Source organism: Cercospora kikuchii, assembly GCF_019650295.1.
Source record: "Cercospora kikuchii DNA, contig_00008, whole genome shotgun sequence".
In the NCBI taxonomy this organism is placed as follows: Eukaryota; Fungi; Ascomycota; class Dothideomycetes; order Mycosphaerellales; family Mycosphaerellaceae; genus Cercospora; species Cercospora kikuchii.
This window is the reverse complement of record NW_025408589.1, coordinates 794,554-810,221: the sequence shown is the minus strand read 5'-3', so window position 1 is coordinate 810,221 and position 15,668 is coordinate 794,554. Positions and strand designations below refer to the sequence as shown.

Here is a 15,668-nt window from a genome sequence, read left to right as displayed (position 1 = left end):
ATGTGGACATAGAATGAGCAGTGCCCAGCTGTGGACAGCTGTGGACAGCAAAATGGAAACCCGGAAGCACTGATGCTTCCGTGCCTCTCGCGACCTTGATTGTTTGCCTGTCTTCCTTCTGCACACTGAATGCCTTCATCACGCCGCAGGATGCAGAGATACAACGAGCAGATATATACTCAGATTCCTCTGAACGTAACATTGAAGGCGCGGACCCAGAGGCCTGTGAGGCGAGTTTCCACCTTACTTTCTGGTGGGAGAGTGCTTTGTAATTCGGCATCACACTGCATCGGCTTCCCCGTCGGCGATTCAAAAAGAGCCAAGACGCAAAAGGAACCGCCGACATAACGCCTGACCACTCCAGTTCTTCTCCAGCTCGCCAACTGGTTTCGTTGCGGAGACTGGCCTGGGGAAGATGGGGCCAGTGGAGCCCGCTACTCCCTCTCACCCACACTGTCACCTTCGGTACCTATTGCGCAGACCAATATATCACGATACCTGCATCTGTAGGGACCATGCTCAAAAACCGACAGTTAACGTCGTTTTCCGGGCAACAAAGACGTTCAAGCTCATCAGCCAACCAATTCTTACGCGAGCAAAGACTTCCCTTGCCTTACTCCCGACGCCTTTGCCAGTGTTTGGCGTCTTGGGCTACATGCTTGTGGCGGAAAGCTAAAATCATGGCGTTCTCGGCTGACGTGGATTATCATTGAGCCTGAACAAAAGCAGCCATTTAGCAGGCATGCTGGGTATCCACAGACCCTGGGGCAGGACGTTACATCTCGCCTCCAGAAGCTCGTGCTTGCCATGTGCTCCATCGTGAATAGCCGATGATGCATAACACAGCGCCAGTGATCAGGCTATCAAACGATTCCCCCTCTTTACCGGAAGAGCTTGGCGAACGGTGTCACGATGATCTTCTACGTAGTATATTAACCCTGTCGCGTCTGCGCGCAGACTGCTTTCTTCTGTCGCGCGCGTTGTTACTCTTGACCGCGACCTGAGGATTATTTCATACTCTCTACTCTGCTTTGCACAAAACCTGCTCGGAGGATCGGAGACTGCACGCGCTGCCGGTGTGCGCAACGATTACCAATATGGCGGACACCTCGAGCATCGAGAAGAATGATGTTCTTCACAAGGAATCGTTCCAAGACCATGACATCAAGAAGGGCGAGGCCAGCCATCTTGCTGTGCTTACAGAAGAAGAGAAAGCCATCGAGAGGAAACTGGTCAAGAAGATCGATATATTGATTATGCCCTTGGTGGTTTTGGTCTACTTGATGAACTATATCGATCGCAACAACTATGCAGCCGCTCGACTGCAAGGATTGGAGGAAGATCTTGGTCTGAGTCCTACCCAGTACCAATTGGGATTGAGTATCTTATTCGTGGGATATGTGAGTGCCGAGTCCTGCGATACTCGGGCATCGAGTAAAAGCTAATACTGTGCAGGTGCTTATGCAAGTTCCCTCGAACTTGCTGCTCAACTACTGCGGAAGACCCGCCTACTACCTTGCGTTCTTCATCATTGTATGGGGTCTGGTCTCTACACTTACATCGCAAGTCACCAACCCAGCTGGTATTATCGCATGCCGGTTCATCCTCGGAGTGGTGGAGGCTCCCTTCTTCCCGGGAGTTTTGTTCTATTTGTCAAAGTGGTACACGAAGACGGAGCTTAATCTTCGCATGTCTATCTTCTACTCCGGATCCCTGATTTCTGGAGCTTTTGGCAACTTGATCGCGGCTGGTATCCTGAACGGCCTCGATGGCTCTCGAGGGCTTAGCGCATGGCAGTGGTTGTACAGTGCGTGAAGAGCCGGCTGGAAACCTCTCTAGCATCGCTAACGATATTACAGTTATCGAAGGTGTGATCACGATTGCCATCGGTATTGTGGTAGCCTTTGTGCTGCCTGATTTCCCCGATACATGGCGACTACTCTCTCCAGAAATGAAGGCTGTTGCAAACCGAAGAATGGCACTTGACGCGGCTGAGGCAGATGTCGATGTCGGTGGAGGAATGTCTCAGATTCAAGGTCTGAAGGCTGCGTTCACTGACCCAAAGACGTACATCCTTGCCTTGGCTTACCATGGAATTACTGGAGCGGCCGGTAAGTGAATTCGATCACCTGCTACAGCTTCACCCAAAGCACTCGCGTAAAAGCTTCCTTTGTCTCTCAGAGTCCCAGAGACTCTGAGCTGACTGGGTGGGCCTTGGGCGAAGTTTTGTTCTGGAAGACAGTTCGAGACATCGCTGGCGTCCGCCGACAACTTTGGGTCACATTCTGACAAGAGCGCAGGATTCCAAAACTTTTATCCAACATTGACTGCCAGTTTGTATCCAAACCTCACGGGCTTCACGCTGCGTGTCCGATCGCTGCTGCTGTGCGCGCCGCCTTACATCTTTACGGTCTTTTGGTCGCTCGCCCACGGTATCGCTTCCGACAAGGTCGGCAATCGGTTCTGGTTCTATTCTTACCCAGTACCAATCGTCATTGCAGGGGCTCTGGTGTTCATGTTCACCGATTCCTTCGGAGGTCGCTACTTCAGCTTGTTCATGTTGAACGCCATCTTCGTTATGAAGTAAGTCGACAGCCCTTTAAACATATGTCAAGCGCTAACAGAAGTTCTAGCGGCACCATCTATGCATGGATTGCAAACGCAATCCCACGCCCTCCCGCCAAGCGAGCGGCCGCCCTGGCGTTCATGAACAGTGTTGGTAATGCAGCCTCCATCTGGACGCCTTTCACGTACGGATCGAACGATGGACCGCACTACATCACCGCAATGGGGATCAACATTGCCCTCGTTGGTATTGCAGGTATCTGCGGTATCGTCATGCGCTTCTACCTGCAGTATCAAAACAGGCAGCTCGAGCGTATGGAGAACAGCGACGCTACACTTACTGCAAGGGACATCAAGAAGCTGGAGAAAACTGCTGAGATCGAGGGCATCACCATTGCCGAAGCGAGAGAACTGCAGAGAGGTTACAGATACATCATCTAGAGATGTAGCAGCACAAATAGGACATATGCAGAGGTGGTGCTTGCGCGCCACCACTCTTTCCATCAACAGAAATCAGCATTGAGACTCCGTGCTCTTCTACCCATGGAATTCGAGTGCCCTTCGATCCTTGTATCTCCGCCTTGTGCAGCGTAGCTAAGGCGCTCTGTCTCGACAAGCGAGGCAGTTGCAGAACCCAATTAGCGAGAGAGTTCACAAAGTGAGCGTATCTCCCAATTTTCGTCTTGTTGTCTCCGCCATGTGCAGCGTAGCTAAGGCGCTCTGTTTCGACAAGCGGAGCAGTTGCGAAGGTCAATTGGCGTGCGAGTTCACAAAGTGAGCGTGTCTCCCAATTTCCGGTTTGCTGTCCGCAACTAGGCTAGGTCGTTGGAGCGAAAGATGCACTGGATAGAGAGACATGGGAAGCGCCCGTGCACGATAAGAGAGAGCGGGAAGATCCGAAACTAGCGCTCCCGCGCTATCGTCATAATCCGGAGCTGTCACGGTGCTCTCCTTCACATGCTCACGGTCGCCTGATCAGCTGTTCTCCCCCAAGCGGATCAGTCACTCCAACCTGCGAACATTTCCCAGATCCCAAGCAATCTTCTATCGTAGCCCGACCGCAGCGCAAACTGCTCGATGATGGCAAAGAGCGTGCTTCCGATTCCACGATCCTACGACCGATAGCGGTATCGTGAGATGTCAACAGACGAGCGCTAGCTACATCTGAGCTCTCTCGTGCAACAATTCTCGACGTGCCACCATCATGGGAGACCTACTCGCGTCACGCGTCTTGTCGCGCTTTCTCCCAGTAGCTGAGGGCGATGTCTCTGTCTACGATGGCATGAGACGCGATGCTGTCAGGCGCGGAGATGTCGAGGCTCAGAGACAGCGTGTATATACGGACGGATACCAGGACGACGACGATGACGATCCAGACGCTTTTCTTTACGATCCTTCCGGAGATCAACCCACGCCCACCGATCCTGGACTGAGCCCTGAGATGTTCGCTGCACGCCCCAAATGGCAGAGTCCTGGGTCTAAGAGGAGGGGAATGGACGACGAGGACGTGCCTGAGTCTCTACTTCTAGAACCCCGGGCCAAGGCTGGCCCTAGCAGACAACAGCCTAAGAATGCGGCAGACGTGAAGCTAGCGAGGGCGGAAGCACAATGGAAAGCATCGCAAGAACAGCAAGGGTTATCAACACCGCGAGGTCCGCGATCTGCAAGACCTACCTCTCGTCCTTCACGAACATCTGCACCTACGAGACCGCCGCTGCGCACAAATCCGCAAGCTGAAGCGACGTGGATGTATACAAACGCGACCAACCTTGATGCTTTCCTACTCGAGGTTTACCAGTACTTCGTCCAACACGGTGTCTGGTCCATCCTCCTGTCACGGGCTCTGACTCTATTGACAGAACTATTCGCTTTCAGCTTCACGATGTTCCTGACAACATGTATTGACTACTCGAAGATACCCAATAGCAAGTCCACGGCAGAAATCATGATTCCCAAGTGCATGGCAAAAGCACCTTGGTACAAGAATGCCGCATTGTTCTTCTTCGTTATCTACTGGCTTTTCAAGGCACTCCGCTACACCAGGGATGTGCGGAGACTATTTCAGATGCAAGACTTCTACCAGCATGTACTCGGCATTGGAGATCAAGACATTCAGACTGTGGCATGGGCAGAAGTGGTGAACGGTCTGGTCAAGGTGCAGAATGCGAATGTTGCTACTGCTGCTGAACCATCTGAGCAAGGCAGGAAGTACCTTGACTTCAACAAGCCACGACAGCGATTAAACGCTGAAGCTATCGCCAACCGGCTCATGCGCCAGGACAACTACTACGTCGCCATGTACAATAAAGACTTGCTCGACTTCACTCTCCCTGTACCTTTCATGGGGCGGCGTCACTTCTACTCGAGGAGCTTGGAGTGGTCCATCAATTTCTGCTTCACAAACTTCATCTTCGATGAGACGGGGAGCATTCGTCCGTTCTGCCTTGACATTAAGAGAAGGCATGCGCTGGTCGATGCGTTGCGTGTTCGATTTAGAGCTGCTGCCTTAGTCAGCATCTTGATCGCGCCATTTACTATTGGGTACAACGTTATTCTGTTCTTCTTCAAGAACTATACCGAGTTCACCAAGAATCCGTCACGAGCTGGCGCGCGCACTTTTGCCCCGTATGCGGAATGGAAGATGCGAGAGTTCAACGAGTTGGAACACTTATTTCGACGCCGGCTTCGTCAGGCACATCCATTCGCGATTGAGTACCTGAAGCAATTCCCTAAAGACAAGACTGATCAAGCCTGTCGTTTCGTGGCCTTCGTCTCTGGGGCGATAGCTGCCGTTCTCACACTTGCAACTCTTTTCGATCCAGAGCTATTCTTGGGCTTCGAAGTTACGCCAGGAAGAACGGCAGTGTTCTGGCTTTCGGTCATGGTCGGCATATTTGGTGTGGCGAACGGATCTCTGCCAGACGACAACGACCTGCATGACCCAGGATTCCACATGAGAGAGGTCTTGATGTACACACATTACATGCCTTCCCACTGGAAGAACCGGCTACACAGTGATGAAGTCCGCGCGGAGTTCTCGGGCATGTTCAAGCTCAGGCTCTTCGTCTTTGCGGAAGAGCTTTTGAGCTTGATTGTGACACCATTGATCCTGTGGCAGAACTCGGGCAAGACCTGTGAACGGGTCATTGACTTCTTCCGCGAGCAAACTATTCATATCGAAGGCATCGGATATCAATGCAACTTCGCTTACTTCAATTTCAAGAAGAGAGTTGATATCGAGGACCCTGCCACATTCATGCCTGAACCGGATGGACTGCGTGATGACCACTTTGGCCTCAAGGACGACAAAATGGCAGCCTCGGTACACAACTTCATGCAGTATTACAGCCACTACAATGGTCGTCAAACAACGCGGCGGCCCCAGAGTTGGCAGCCTCCGCCTGCATGGCCTGGCGGCGTCCCGGTTGGCATTGCGGAAGAGCCTGCAGAAATGCCTGCACCATATGTTCCTACCAATACAATGAAGCATCGAAATTCGGGAGCCTCTGCGATCCGGTCACCTAGACAGGCGGTCAACGAGGCTCGACGGCACGGGAAACGTCAAGGTTTTGAACATGTTGGGCGGAGCACAATTGGAACTGGTCTCGCAGGTGTGACCGAGAGCCGAATTATGGCACAAGACAGTGATCTACAAGATTTTGCTGATGCGCCAGGTGTCTCAGCGCTTGAGAGCGACACAGATGCTGACGAAGGAGATGTCCAAGGTGCACCTGGAATTCTTGGTCTGGCGACACAATTTGTGAAGGCACAAACTGAGAAGACGACTGGACCTGTTAGCATGACGTGAATGCGGACGTAGTGGCCATGAACACGCATTTCACGACGTTAGGGTAGCGTAGGCGTTGGAGGATCCGCCGTTGTAACGTTGCTATTGTCTAAGATCGTTCCGGTTCATCGCCATGGCAATGCCAAGTACTCTCGCTGTGACAACTTCGCCAATACTGTCAACGAGTATCGATCGCGTCGCATAGGATACACATTGCCAGTATCATGACTACGCGACTCCTCAATGCCGGCTATCAATTTGTCAAGCAGCGGACAAAGCACACTGATCCAACTTCTACGCTTGGGACCGAACACATCTACAAACAAAGAACCAGCTGAGACATCTAAGAAAACTTCAGTATTCGGGCCCGGCGAGAAGACCGGTGTATGCAAAACTCACTGCTAGAGCCATATACTGTGCATTCAGGCCGCTTTCTGCCATCATGAATTCAGCATACAACATGCCATACAGATCACACCCCGACTTCCAAGACATCGAATCGCAATGCAGCTACAGCTCCGATCACGAGATAATCCCTGAACAAGATGACGACCTTTATCACTTGACGAGCCGCATGCCGCATTCACGAAGCCCTTCCCCAACCAAATCCGACCTTGCCAATCCACCTCCAAGGCCACCCAAGCATATCATCTTGACCCTTTGGCCGCGTGCACAAGACGCACAGGTGAGATATTATGCTAAGGGATACAGCACACTCTATCCTACGGCTACGATACTACTATTGAGTGACGGCCAGGAGAGCTTAGAAGACACCCTGGAAGAATTGATCGAGGAAGACGAGAAGCCTTCTTTGCTGGACGAGGTGTGCTTGAGGGGACAGGATCATCGCGATGAAAGGGTTCTGGTGCATTGTTTTGGCAATGTTGGTGTGGCGAGGTTCTGCGAGTTGTTGAGAGCTTTCAAAGTTAGAAAAATGGAGAGGCTGGGCATCAGAGCAATTGTATTCGATGATGAGCCGGGTATGATGCTTCCAGGGCTCCATGAGATCTGCAGACAGCCGTTCTTGCTCCTAGTCCTCATATGGGCGAGCTTGGTCAGGATCATGGACTGGATGACGATGCTGTGGCATGGAGGCAGGCTGCATGAAGAGATGTGGAAGAATCTGAATGAGGATGAGCTGATGGCTTCGGACACAAGGAAGTGCTATGTCTGTCCTGGAGAGGACGTCATGTTCACGTGGAACAGTAGCGATGCTGGAGGTGATTGTGCTGAGAGAAAGGAGACCGAGATTAAGAGGCAGAGTATCGGTCGAAGTGGCAAATGGTCGTCTAATCAGGAGAGGTATTGGCTTGGAATCGAGAGTGTTTGGGAAGGCAAGTGACGGGAACTTTTGATATGAGGCCATGTCCATGCTGTAATGCTGTAATGTCGAAATGAGAATCGAGAACATGGAAGTAATATCGTCCTCTGCTGTCTTTCAGCCCGTCGCTAAGGTGCCTCAAAGCTGATGCCTTAGGCAGATGTTTGTGTCGAAGGACGACGAGCTTCTTCACGTGTCGCTACCTCACAGCTTGTCCCGACAACTTCAACATTCAGCACCGACTTCACCTGCACCACTCTTTCGAAGGATGCGCATGTGTGGTGTCTCGAGCTGACCGCCCCCGAGGCGCCACCTTTCGCAATATCTCCTCATTGGACGCACGACACAACGGCGAACTTCCAGAGCTTTGGCTCATGTCGTGCAACCGCACTCAACACTCTCGCAACGAGCGCGCATTAAGATGGTTCGCTTGGAGGCTCGCCTGAGCCATCTGCTGACATGGCGCAGCCTACGGCTTGCCGAAAAATGACGACTGTTTCTCTCTAGCCGACCCTCCAGGTTGATGGGCACCATGGCCTCACTTGCGACAATTGCCCTGGTGCAGCGAGACAGGAGACTTGGCCATGTTGCCGCCTCGAGCACGAAACCTGGCAGCGCACTGAAGAGGCCTCAGTCCCCAGCAGTCAAACAATGCAGCTGTGCGAGAGTGACCGCCATGGCGTCCCACGGTAGCGACATGCGCCCTCTCGAGTCACAATATGAAGTGAGCCCCAGTCATAGTGCACCTCGAGGTGCACTTCGGGACGAGACCAGGATCGACTCATTTTAGGGGTCTGAGCTCAGACTGCTCTTAAGATAGTGTGCTCTTGTGGAGCCGCGCCGTGATGCATCCTCGCTCAGTCTTCCATCGTCGTCACTGAGCTACTCGTTCGATCTGCAGCTTTCCAACTCAGCAGAATTCAAGCCTTTCACAACATTGGACATTCTTCCTTGCTCATCAACAGCTTTCTATGGCAGATCCGACCGCGTTCCTGGAAAGACTGCTGCTGGCCATACAGGACACTATCAGAACCCACACCAATGTTTTCGGGCATCAGGGGGCATTCCTACGCGATCTCCGTGACCTTGACGCCGCTTTGCAGGACTTCTCTATCTCCGGTGTCTCTCTCCAAAGTTCGATTCGCAACAGCGACCTGGGCGCAATTCAAGATCAAGACGTTTGGGAAGCATTGCAAAATTGTCTCAAGCTCGTAAAAAGTGTTCGACAATACGCCTTAAATTCCGCCTGTGACCGCTACAGCGAGCATAATATAACGACAGAGGTGTCTGGCAAAATCAAGCAATTTGCAAGATTTTTCCGGGTCCTGGACTCCCTTGACGCCCAACATGATGCATGGCATGGCGAGCTCGTGCTCTCTCTCGATGGCGGTGGTGTCCGCGGGTTTGCGACCCTGATTGTACTGGAGGAACTTCGAAATGCTATCGCCAGAGAAGAAACACGCCACCCTCGAGTGCTGGCTCACAGTAGTTATAGTTCCCCGCTGTTCCAGACCTCCAGATCGAAAACGAAACACGAAGAACGTAAAGCTCATAGCTCTGAGACCTTGCGGGATCCAGACGCCTTCCTTCTATGTCATTACTTCGACTACATCTGCGGTTCCAGCTTTGGCGGTGTAGCAGCAATCATGCTCGGCACCCTGCGTTGCACTGTTGGCGAAACCATCCACCATAGTCGAAATTTGTGGCGAACTACCTCACATACCACATCGAAGTTTTTGATTCCGATCCCATCCTTGCAACTACCTGACAAGGCGCGGAACTCTGGCTGTATGCGCAATATGTTGTGCATGGCTGTTACAGAGAGATTCGTAGATTCGCCGAGGCAGACAGTAAATAACAGTGTAACCTATCGAGCCGCAGAAAGCCCTACTCTTAACACGACCGATGGCAGATGTCAGACCATAGTCTTTGCGATCCAAGAAACCAGTGAAGGAAGATTACGGCCATATGCTTTTAGATCATACCAGCTCGCCCGCAGCGAAGACTACATGCCAAGGATTGAGCAGCAGCAGCAGGGCATGCCAAACCCAGATTCAGACACCAGTAACGTGTCAGTCGTCGATGCGTGCCTGGCAACATCTGCAATGCCAAGCTTGTTTAGGAAAGTCAAGATCCAGACACTTGACGGCCTTTTCATCGACGGAGGGATGTGGAGAATGAATCCGGCACAAGACGTCTATCGCGAATTGCAGGCACGACACCAGTCTGCAAGCCCTCCCGTGAGGGCGATGCTGAGCATAGGGGGTCGCTCAGTTCTCAAAGAAAGCCCTCGGCAGCGAGAGCCTCTGGCACGTGCGATTGATCGCATTGGTGACATGATACATGACGACAAAAATCGTTTTGACGAATTCCTGCGAAGGCGCCAAGGCGATCAGCAACTCAAGTACGACCGGATAGTGTGCCCGACTGAGACGAAGCCAAGTATTCACATCGACCGAATGATCGCCGGTATCGAACGGGAAGCTCGCGATTTTGTCAAAACAGACCGGAAAACTCAAGACATTCTGCAAGATTGGGCGGCTTTTCTGGTCAAGACCCGACGCCAGAGAAGTCGCACTGCACGGTGGGCGGTGTACGCTGGTCTCAGGATACCGCATCCGGAAGCGTCTCCCCCACGAGCTCAACCAAAGGCTGGATCATACGAGATGGAAGATGGCATAGATGCTCGACTGTAAGTGTAACCCACTGCAATACGCCCGCTTTCCCATCGTTTTTCACTATGAGTGCGAATCATGCGCCTTAAGTCCCCCAATGTTCGACATAAATGATAACACTCTATCGAACTTTTTAGTGCTATGCCAAACGCAGAAGACATAAGTCGTTAGTTGGCACTCCTGTCTCTGTACTTGTATACGGCTCGTGTTGCTGTCTGACGTGCTTACCCGAGCTGCATGGCTTTGTGATGGCGCTCTCTGGCGTTTCAGCTACTACTTGATTTACTGCTCGAACTCGTTATTGCACTTTTGAGCGAATGCATGAGTTGATTACATCACTCTAGCGTGGAAGTATACTGCATTATTAATCGTTGTCTATCAACATTGTACGCAGCACGCCTAGTCGAAAAAGCATCCGAGCGCGTCGCGAGAGCTGCTTCTCCAGTAAATACTCATTCGATTTCCATAATCTCACAACCCGCCGTCTTTTCCGGCCTTGGTAAAGCGGCACGATACGAACTTCAAGGCCTTTCATGTCTGTCTTCAATTAGCGGTGCAAGGTATTGTACAAGCAGGATGGTCGCGCTTGACGCACCTCGTCCAATCGTTTGCCGCCATTTCAACATTGGTGGTGTCGTGCTGTTCCTTTTTATGCACACCACGAAGCCGTCAATTTTGCTTGCCGAGCTGAAATCGGAGCCGATGCGAAGTACTCTTGGTGCTGTATCATCTGGTGATAAGGATTCGAACAGGTCGAGGTCGTCGGGTTCCGTAGCGAGTGGAGGAGAAACTGAGGCAAGCTGCTGTGGTATGATGCTGTCAAGATCGAGGGCTGTGTCAGGCAACGATGCAACGGTCACTTCGCTTTCAGCTGAACTGATGTCGGCTGTATCGCTTCCAGCTGCGTAGATGTCGACAGCCTGTGGAGACATATCTTCTGACGATGATTTAGTTGTCGAGATCTTGATCTCCGGCTTGGATGTTTCCGCTTGATGGCCGTTGGTAATGATGTTAAGCTGAACATCAGTAGCACGCGACACCGGGGCCGCAGGCGGCATAGGCGTTGGTCGCAGATTATTCCGATCAAGAACAGTTCCAGGTACAAGTAAGTTACCATGACCACGCGGTTTTGCTGCTGGTGTGCCATTTGCTGCAGATTCTTTCTGTCGTCTCGAGTCCACTTTGACAAGTCTTGCAGGATTGCAGTGCTCACAAGCTACTGCTGGTAGCTTTCTGAAGAAGTCCAAAGCCTTATTGAGAATGCCCTGATCGTTGATATCCGCATGAGCCATCTCTTTGATTATGTCCAAGAATTTGTCAATCAATGTTCGGTCCCCTATGCGTGTGAAGTCTGATGGAATGCGTTGAGGATAGATATGGGTTTGCTTCCTCAAATACTCGATCCAGCTGTCAAGAAGTCCGGCATCAAGTCTTTGAAACCAAAGTTCATGTTTGCAATGATCTTTCATGTGAGACAAGGTCTCGCCGAGAACTACGGTTGCCATTTCCACGAAGACGAAGCCCAACGGTGCTACATCGCGATCGAAACTTCTGTCCTCCTGCTTCATCACAGCAGAAGATGCATATTGATCGGTTCTGTCCCCGGGACCTTTCGAAATGGCAGCGTCTCTGCTGTCATATGTTGCTGCTCGGTCGAAGTCGGCGAGTATGACAGTTCCCGTCTTGTCAATGAGAATATTTTTCGTCTTGATGTCCTTGTGCTTCACAGGCCGCTTGAGTCCATGCAAATACGATAGTGCATCACAGATGCAGGCGAAGAACGGCGAAAGTTTGTCTGCATCGCTCGTGCTTTGCCAGCTTGCCCCAGGCCGCTTCGATTCTGCATCGTTGTGCTCGGAACAAGTCTGCAGACGATCTGCAAGATTTTCTGGGGCCAAAGGGTACAGCAAGGCGCCAACATTATAACGACCAGACCCTATGAACTTTTTATAAGCCCCAACAGTTGCAATAATGTGCGGGTGGTCTAATGTCTTCAACAGTTCATACTCCGCGAACGCGTCTTCTTCCGAATCGAAGCTACTAAGGGGCGCCTCCTTCGCCGCCAACCAATCGTCCCTGCCGAAGCTGTCCTGTAACCTGACTCTGCATACGGCCCAGCGTCCTCCAGAGACAAGAAACATCACATTCGTAAGGCCCGGATTGATCTGCTTACGATCATGACATACAAGCCGCAGTTCTGCACATGCTCCGCTTGGCTCAGGGTAGTAAAGCTGCGGTGGACTTGCTCGAAACTCCTGCAAAGATTTGGTGGAAGTGGATTGCGCTATTATATCAAGAGTATAATTCTCTTCATCTGGTCTGTTGCTTGTTGACTCAATCTGGGCGGCTTTACTGATCGTCGAGCTGCTTTGGCGCCTTCTGATAGTTTTGAGCAAATGCGCATGGGGTTTAGGGCCCAACGAGGCCGAATTAGCCATCCGGCAAGCGAGTGGCCTGGTGTAGTCGCAATCGAGACAGTACGCTTTGGACGTGAGTTGGACTCCCCTTGTGATGGTGGCGCTCCCTTGGACAATTGAGGAGTATGCCAGGTAGCATCAGCGTCTGCTCCAGGGGGCCGAATTGGAGATGTTGCGCTATAAGCATCGACTATCCAGGCTTGGACGCAAGCTAGGAAGGTATACAGCATGCCTATGAGATCCGAACCATATACCGGGCACGACAACAAGAGGTGGTCAGCGAGAGCGGTCCGACGTGGAAAGTCGTGAGGAGCACTGAAGAAGTCGCGAGTTCTTTCACTGTAACAGCGCGCAGCAGCGAGAGGATTGCAGTCTCAATAATTGGCGATCAATCTGTGGGATCATGAGCTGCAGCGTCAGCGAGCGTTGCGGCTTAGTTTGCCACCCTTCGCTTCTGCACAGTGGGAGTGGGGGACGCACGTCGATGCAATGCCCTGCAACCACAAAGAGACCACACCTGAGCACGTTAGCGAGTAACGACACGCCCGCAGAGACAAAACTGTTGACCGGACATTTCAAGCTGATACGCAGAGAGCAAGCGGCAGAATGTGTGATTCTTCGCAACAGGGCATGAGCTCTCCTGCGCCTTGACTTATATCCAGAAACAACCGCATCTCACACACGACCAGCTTCTGCGACTATCTGGTCTGCCCGTGGTTCGCTCTTTCTCTACAAAGCAAGAGACTCAAGCCACGAGTGTAAGGACTCAAGACATGGACCCTGCTAGTCTCGGGCTGGGAGCGGCCTCCCTCTCACTCCAATTGCTCGAAGGTGCTGTCAAAGGTACGGTCAATTTCACCATTATGCTGATGCTGGGCTCTAGTTTATGACTCCAACAGCTTTCCATTACTTTGACTCAGCTGCAAATGCTGAGAAAGACTGTGCATACTTGAAAGTGCAGCTGCATTTCGAGTACAGCAGCTTATTGCGATGGGGCCACGAGAGCGGCCTGCTCAAAGAGTCTGTGCAGCCCAAATTTGATGCTCGAATCGAGCACCAAGAAATGGTCATCATCGCTATTCTCAGCCAGCTCAAGCTTTCGCTACGCGACCTGAGGAAGCTATGCCTTCGTTACGATGGTATGGGTGAAAAGCAGAGCGATGGTGTACCAGAAGGCCTACAATCGGCATTGGACCTCGCAAGAACCGGCGTGAAAGACCTCAGCGAGCCAACAGTCCAGAAAACCCAGGAAGTAGATGCTGTCCAGGCAATCACTAAATCTCAAATCCTATCCCAAGCCGAATGGGAACGTTACAAGGCGGTCTTGGACACAGGCGAGCAAGTAAGAACAGCGAGAGTCCACGCCAAAGGAACCAACCACATCCGTTCCTGGGTCGGTGGCTTCAGTATTGGGGTGAAGAAGATAGTAACCGAGCCAAAACGCTTCGTATGGGCAGCTGTCGATAAGGCCAAGTTCCAAGGATTGCTCGATAAAGTCAAGTCCCTAGTAAGCAGTTTGCTCAGAACCCTGACTCAAGATCAAATGGCGGAGGTTTTGCAGGTCGTCCAGGAGATACGACTCCTGTTGCTCTCGGTCACGAAGACAAAAGAAGGAATGCAAGCTTTGAAAGTGGAACATTCGACCAGTGCATCGTTATCAGGCTCAACGCTGGTTGAGAATCAAAGCTTCGGCAGAGCCAGGCTGGAAAGCTTGCCTGAAGAGTCCGTCCAGGCCGAGATCCAGTTCAATATGTTTTATTCTCAAGCAGTGAACTTCTTCATCGACGTCAAGAGCCATGTAGGCCTCGCCCAGAAGCCGTTGGACCCAGTCACAAACAAGATTGAGTACGCGGACCAGCACCTTGAGCATGACTCCCGAACAAAGATAAAATTCGCGGGTGAGCCTGCTTGGGTCGAGTGGAAGCCATATAATTCCGAGACCTGGTGGAACAAAGAGCTTTCCATCTCCGATACAAGAGCCCCAGCTAAGGCAAAGGAGAGCGCGGAGCTACTGAGCGCTCTGTTGAGCTTTCCGCGGAAGCCACAAGAGTTCTGCTTGCCACCATTCCAAGGCATGTTCGACGACACAAAGCAAAATAGGTTCGGATTCGTGTTCAAGGAGCCTCCAGAATCGAGAGACAACTCTTTGGGAGTAACGCTGCACTCGCGTCTGCTGGAGCCATCCCCGCCACTCCACGAACGTGTCGAACTTGCTCAGCAACTCAGTCAGTGGCTTCTGTATCTGCACTCGGTCACGTGGCTCCACAAAAGCATATCGAGTACTTCCATCATGTTCTTTCCTGTCGAGGGTGGCGGCTACAGTCGAGCATATTTTGGTGGTTTTGAATACGCCAGGCTCGTCCAATCCGGAACCACAGGTGGAAACAGCGACCTCAGAAGAGCACTGTATACTCATCCGAAATATCTTCCTGGGATCGCGAGCGGCTTTCGGCAAACCTACGACATGTATGCGTTGGGAATAGTGCTGATTGAGCTCGCTTTTTGGCAACCCGTGCGCCAGATCTTCGGCTTTGGCGAATCAGGATCCCAAGAAGAACTCAAGTTGCCCGCCATTGTTGACGCCCACGAAGCACTCATGAGACCTGAAAGTACAGTCATGAAGGACGTTGAGCGACTTATGGGTAAGCGCTATACTTCAGCCGCTCACGCATGTATCCAAGGCATGCCAGCTTTCGGCTTGCCCGACGAAAAGGATCAGGCCGAGCCGTTGATATCTGGCCTATTGCAACAGGCCTTCATTCGAGTGGTCGTTGGTCCGCTGAAGACTATTGCTGTGTGATGTGCCTTTGTGCGATCGGCTAGTGCATGAATGAGTATGCTGAAACTTCGAAAAAGCGGGAGACCAAGTTGACACAAATATGCTGCAGATTTTCTATCGTGAT

General features: G+C 51.8%; 6 protein-coding genes across 7 annotated transcripts; 5 read left to right on the top strand and 1 right to left on the bottom strand.

Annotated features, from left to right (window-relative positions):
- Positions 1–1,097: 1,097 nt before the first annotated feature.
- Positions 1,098–3,006, top strand: CKM354_001151100 (uncharacterized protein; the record flags this gene model as incomplete). The annotated part of the gene is made up of 5 exons (XM_044807004.1): positions 1,098–1,400; positions 1,456–1,807; positions 1,860–2,111; positions 2,301–2,583; positions 2,634–3,006. The coding sequence occupies 5 exons, from the start codon at positions 1,098–1,100 to the stop codon at positions 3,004–3,006; spliced, it is 1,563 nt and encodes a 520-aa protein (XP_044662939.1).
- Positions 3,007–3,769: 763 nt separating this feature from the next.
- Positions 3,770–6,373, top strand: CKM354_001151000 (autophagy protein ATG9; the record flags this gene model as incomplete). Its single annotated transcript, XM_044807003.1, has 1 exon — positions 3,770–6,373. The coding sequence occupies one exon, from the start codon at positions 3,770–3,772 to the stop codon at positions 6,371–6,373; it is 2,604 nt and encodes an 867-aa protein (XP_044662938.1).
- A 222-nt stretch (positions 6,374–6,595) lies between these two features.
- CKM354_001150900 (uncharacterized protein) lies at positions 6,596–7,694 on the top strand (the record flags this gene model as incomplete). Of its 2 annotated transcripts, XM_044807001.1 has the most annotated exons (2): positions 6,596–6,736; positions 7,038–7,694. In XM_044807001.1, 2 exons carry the CDS (start codon positions 6,596–6,598, stop codon positions 7,692–7,694), a joined length of 798 nt encoding a protein of 265 aa, XP_044662936.1. The 2 variants fall into 2 exon arrangements, with proteins under 2 accessions (XP_044662936.1, XP_044662937.1); XM_044807002.1 differs by lacking the exon at positions 6,596–6,736 and having other exon boundaries at positions 6,813–7,694.
- Positions 7,695–8,644: 950 nt separating this feature from the next.
- On the top strand, positions 8,645–10,369 carry CKM354_001150800 (uncharacterized protein; the record flags this gene model as incomplete). Its single annotated transcript, XM_044807000.1, has 1 exon — positions 8,645–10,369. One exon carries the CDS (start codon positions 8,645–8,647, stop codon positions 10,367–10,369), a length of 1,725 nt encoding a protein of 574 aa, XP_044662935.1.
- Positions 10,370–10,712: 343 nt separating this feature from the next.
- CKM354_001150700 (uncharacterized protein) lies at positions 10,713–12,786 on the bottom strand (the record flags this gene model as incomplete). The annotated part of the gene is made up of 2 exons (XM_044806999.1): positions 10,713–10,885; positions 10,944–12,786. 2 exons carry the CDS (start codon positions 12,784–12,786, stop codon positions 10,713–10,715), a joined length of 2,016 nt encoding a protein of 671 aa, XP_044662934.1.
- A 752-nt stretch (positions 12,787–13,538) lies between these two features.
- CKM354_001150600 (uncharacterized protein) lies at positions 13,539–15,565 on the top strand (the record flags this gene model as incomplete). Its single annotated transcript, XM_044806998.1, has 2 exons — positions 13,539–13,608; positions 13,665–15,565. The coding sequence occupies 2 exons, from the start codon at positions 13,539–13,541 to the stop codon at positions 15,563–15,565; spliced, it is 1,971 nt and encodes a 656-aa protein (XP_044662933.1).
- Positions 15,566–15,668: the final 103 nt, after the last annotated feature.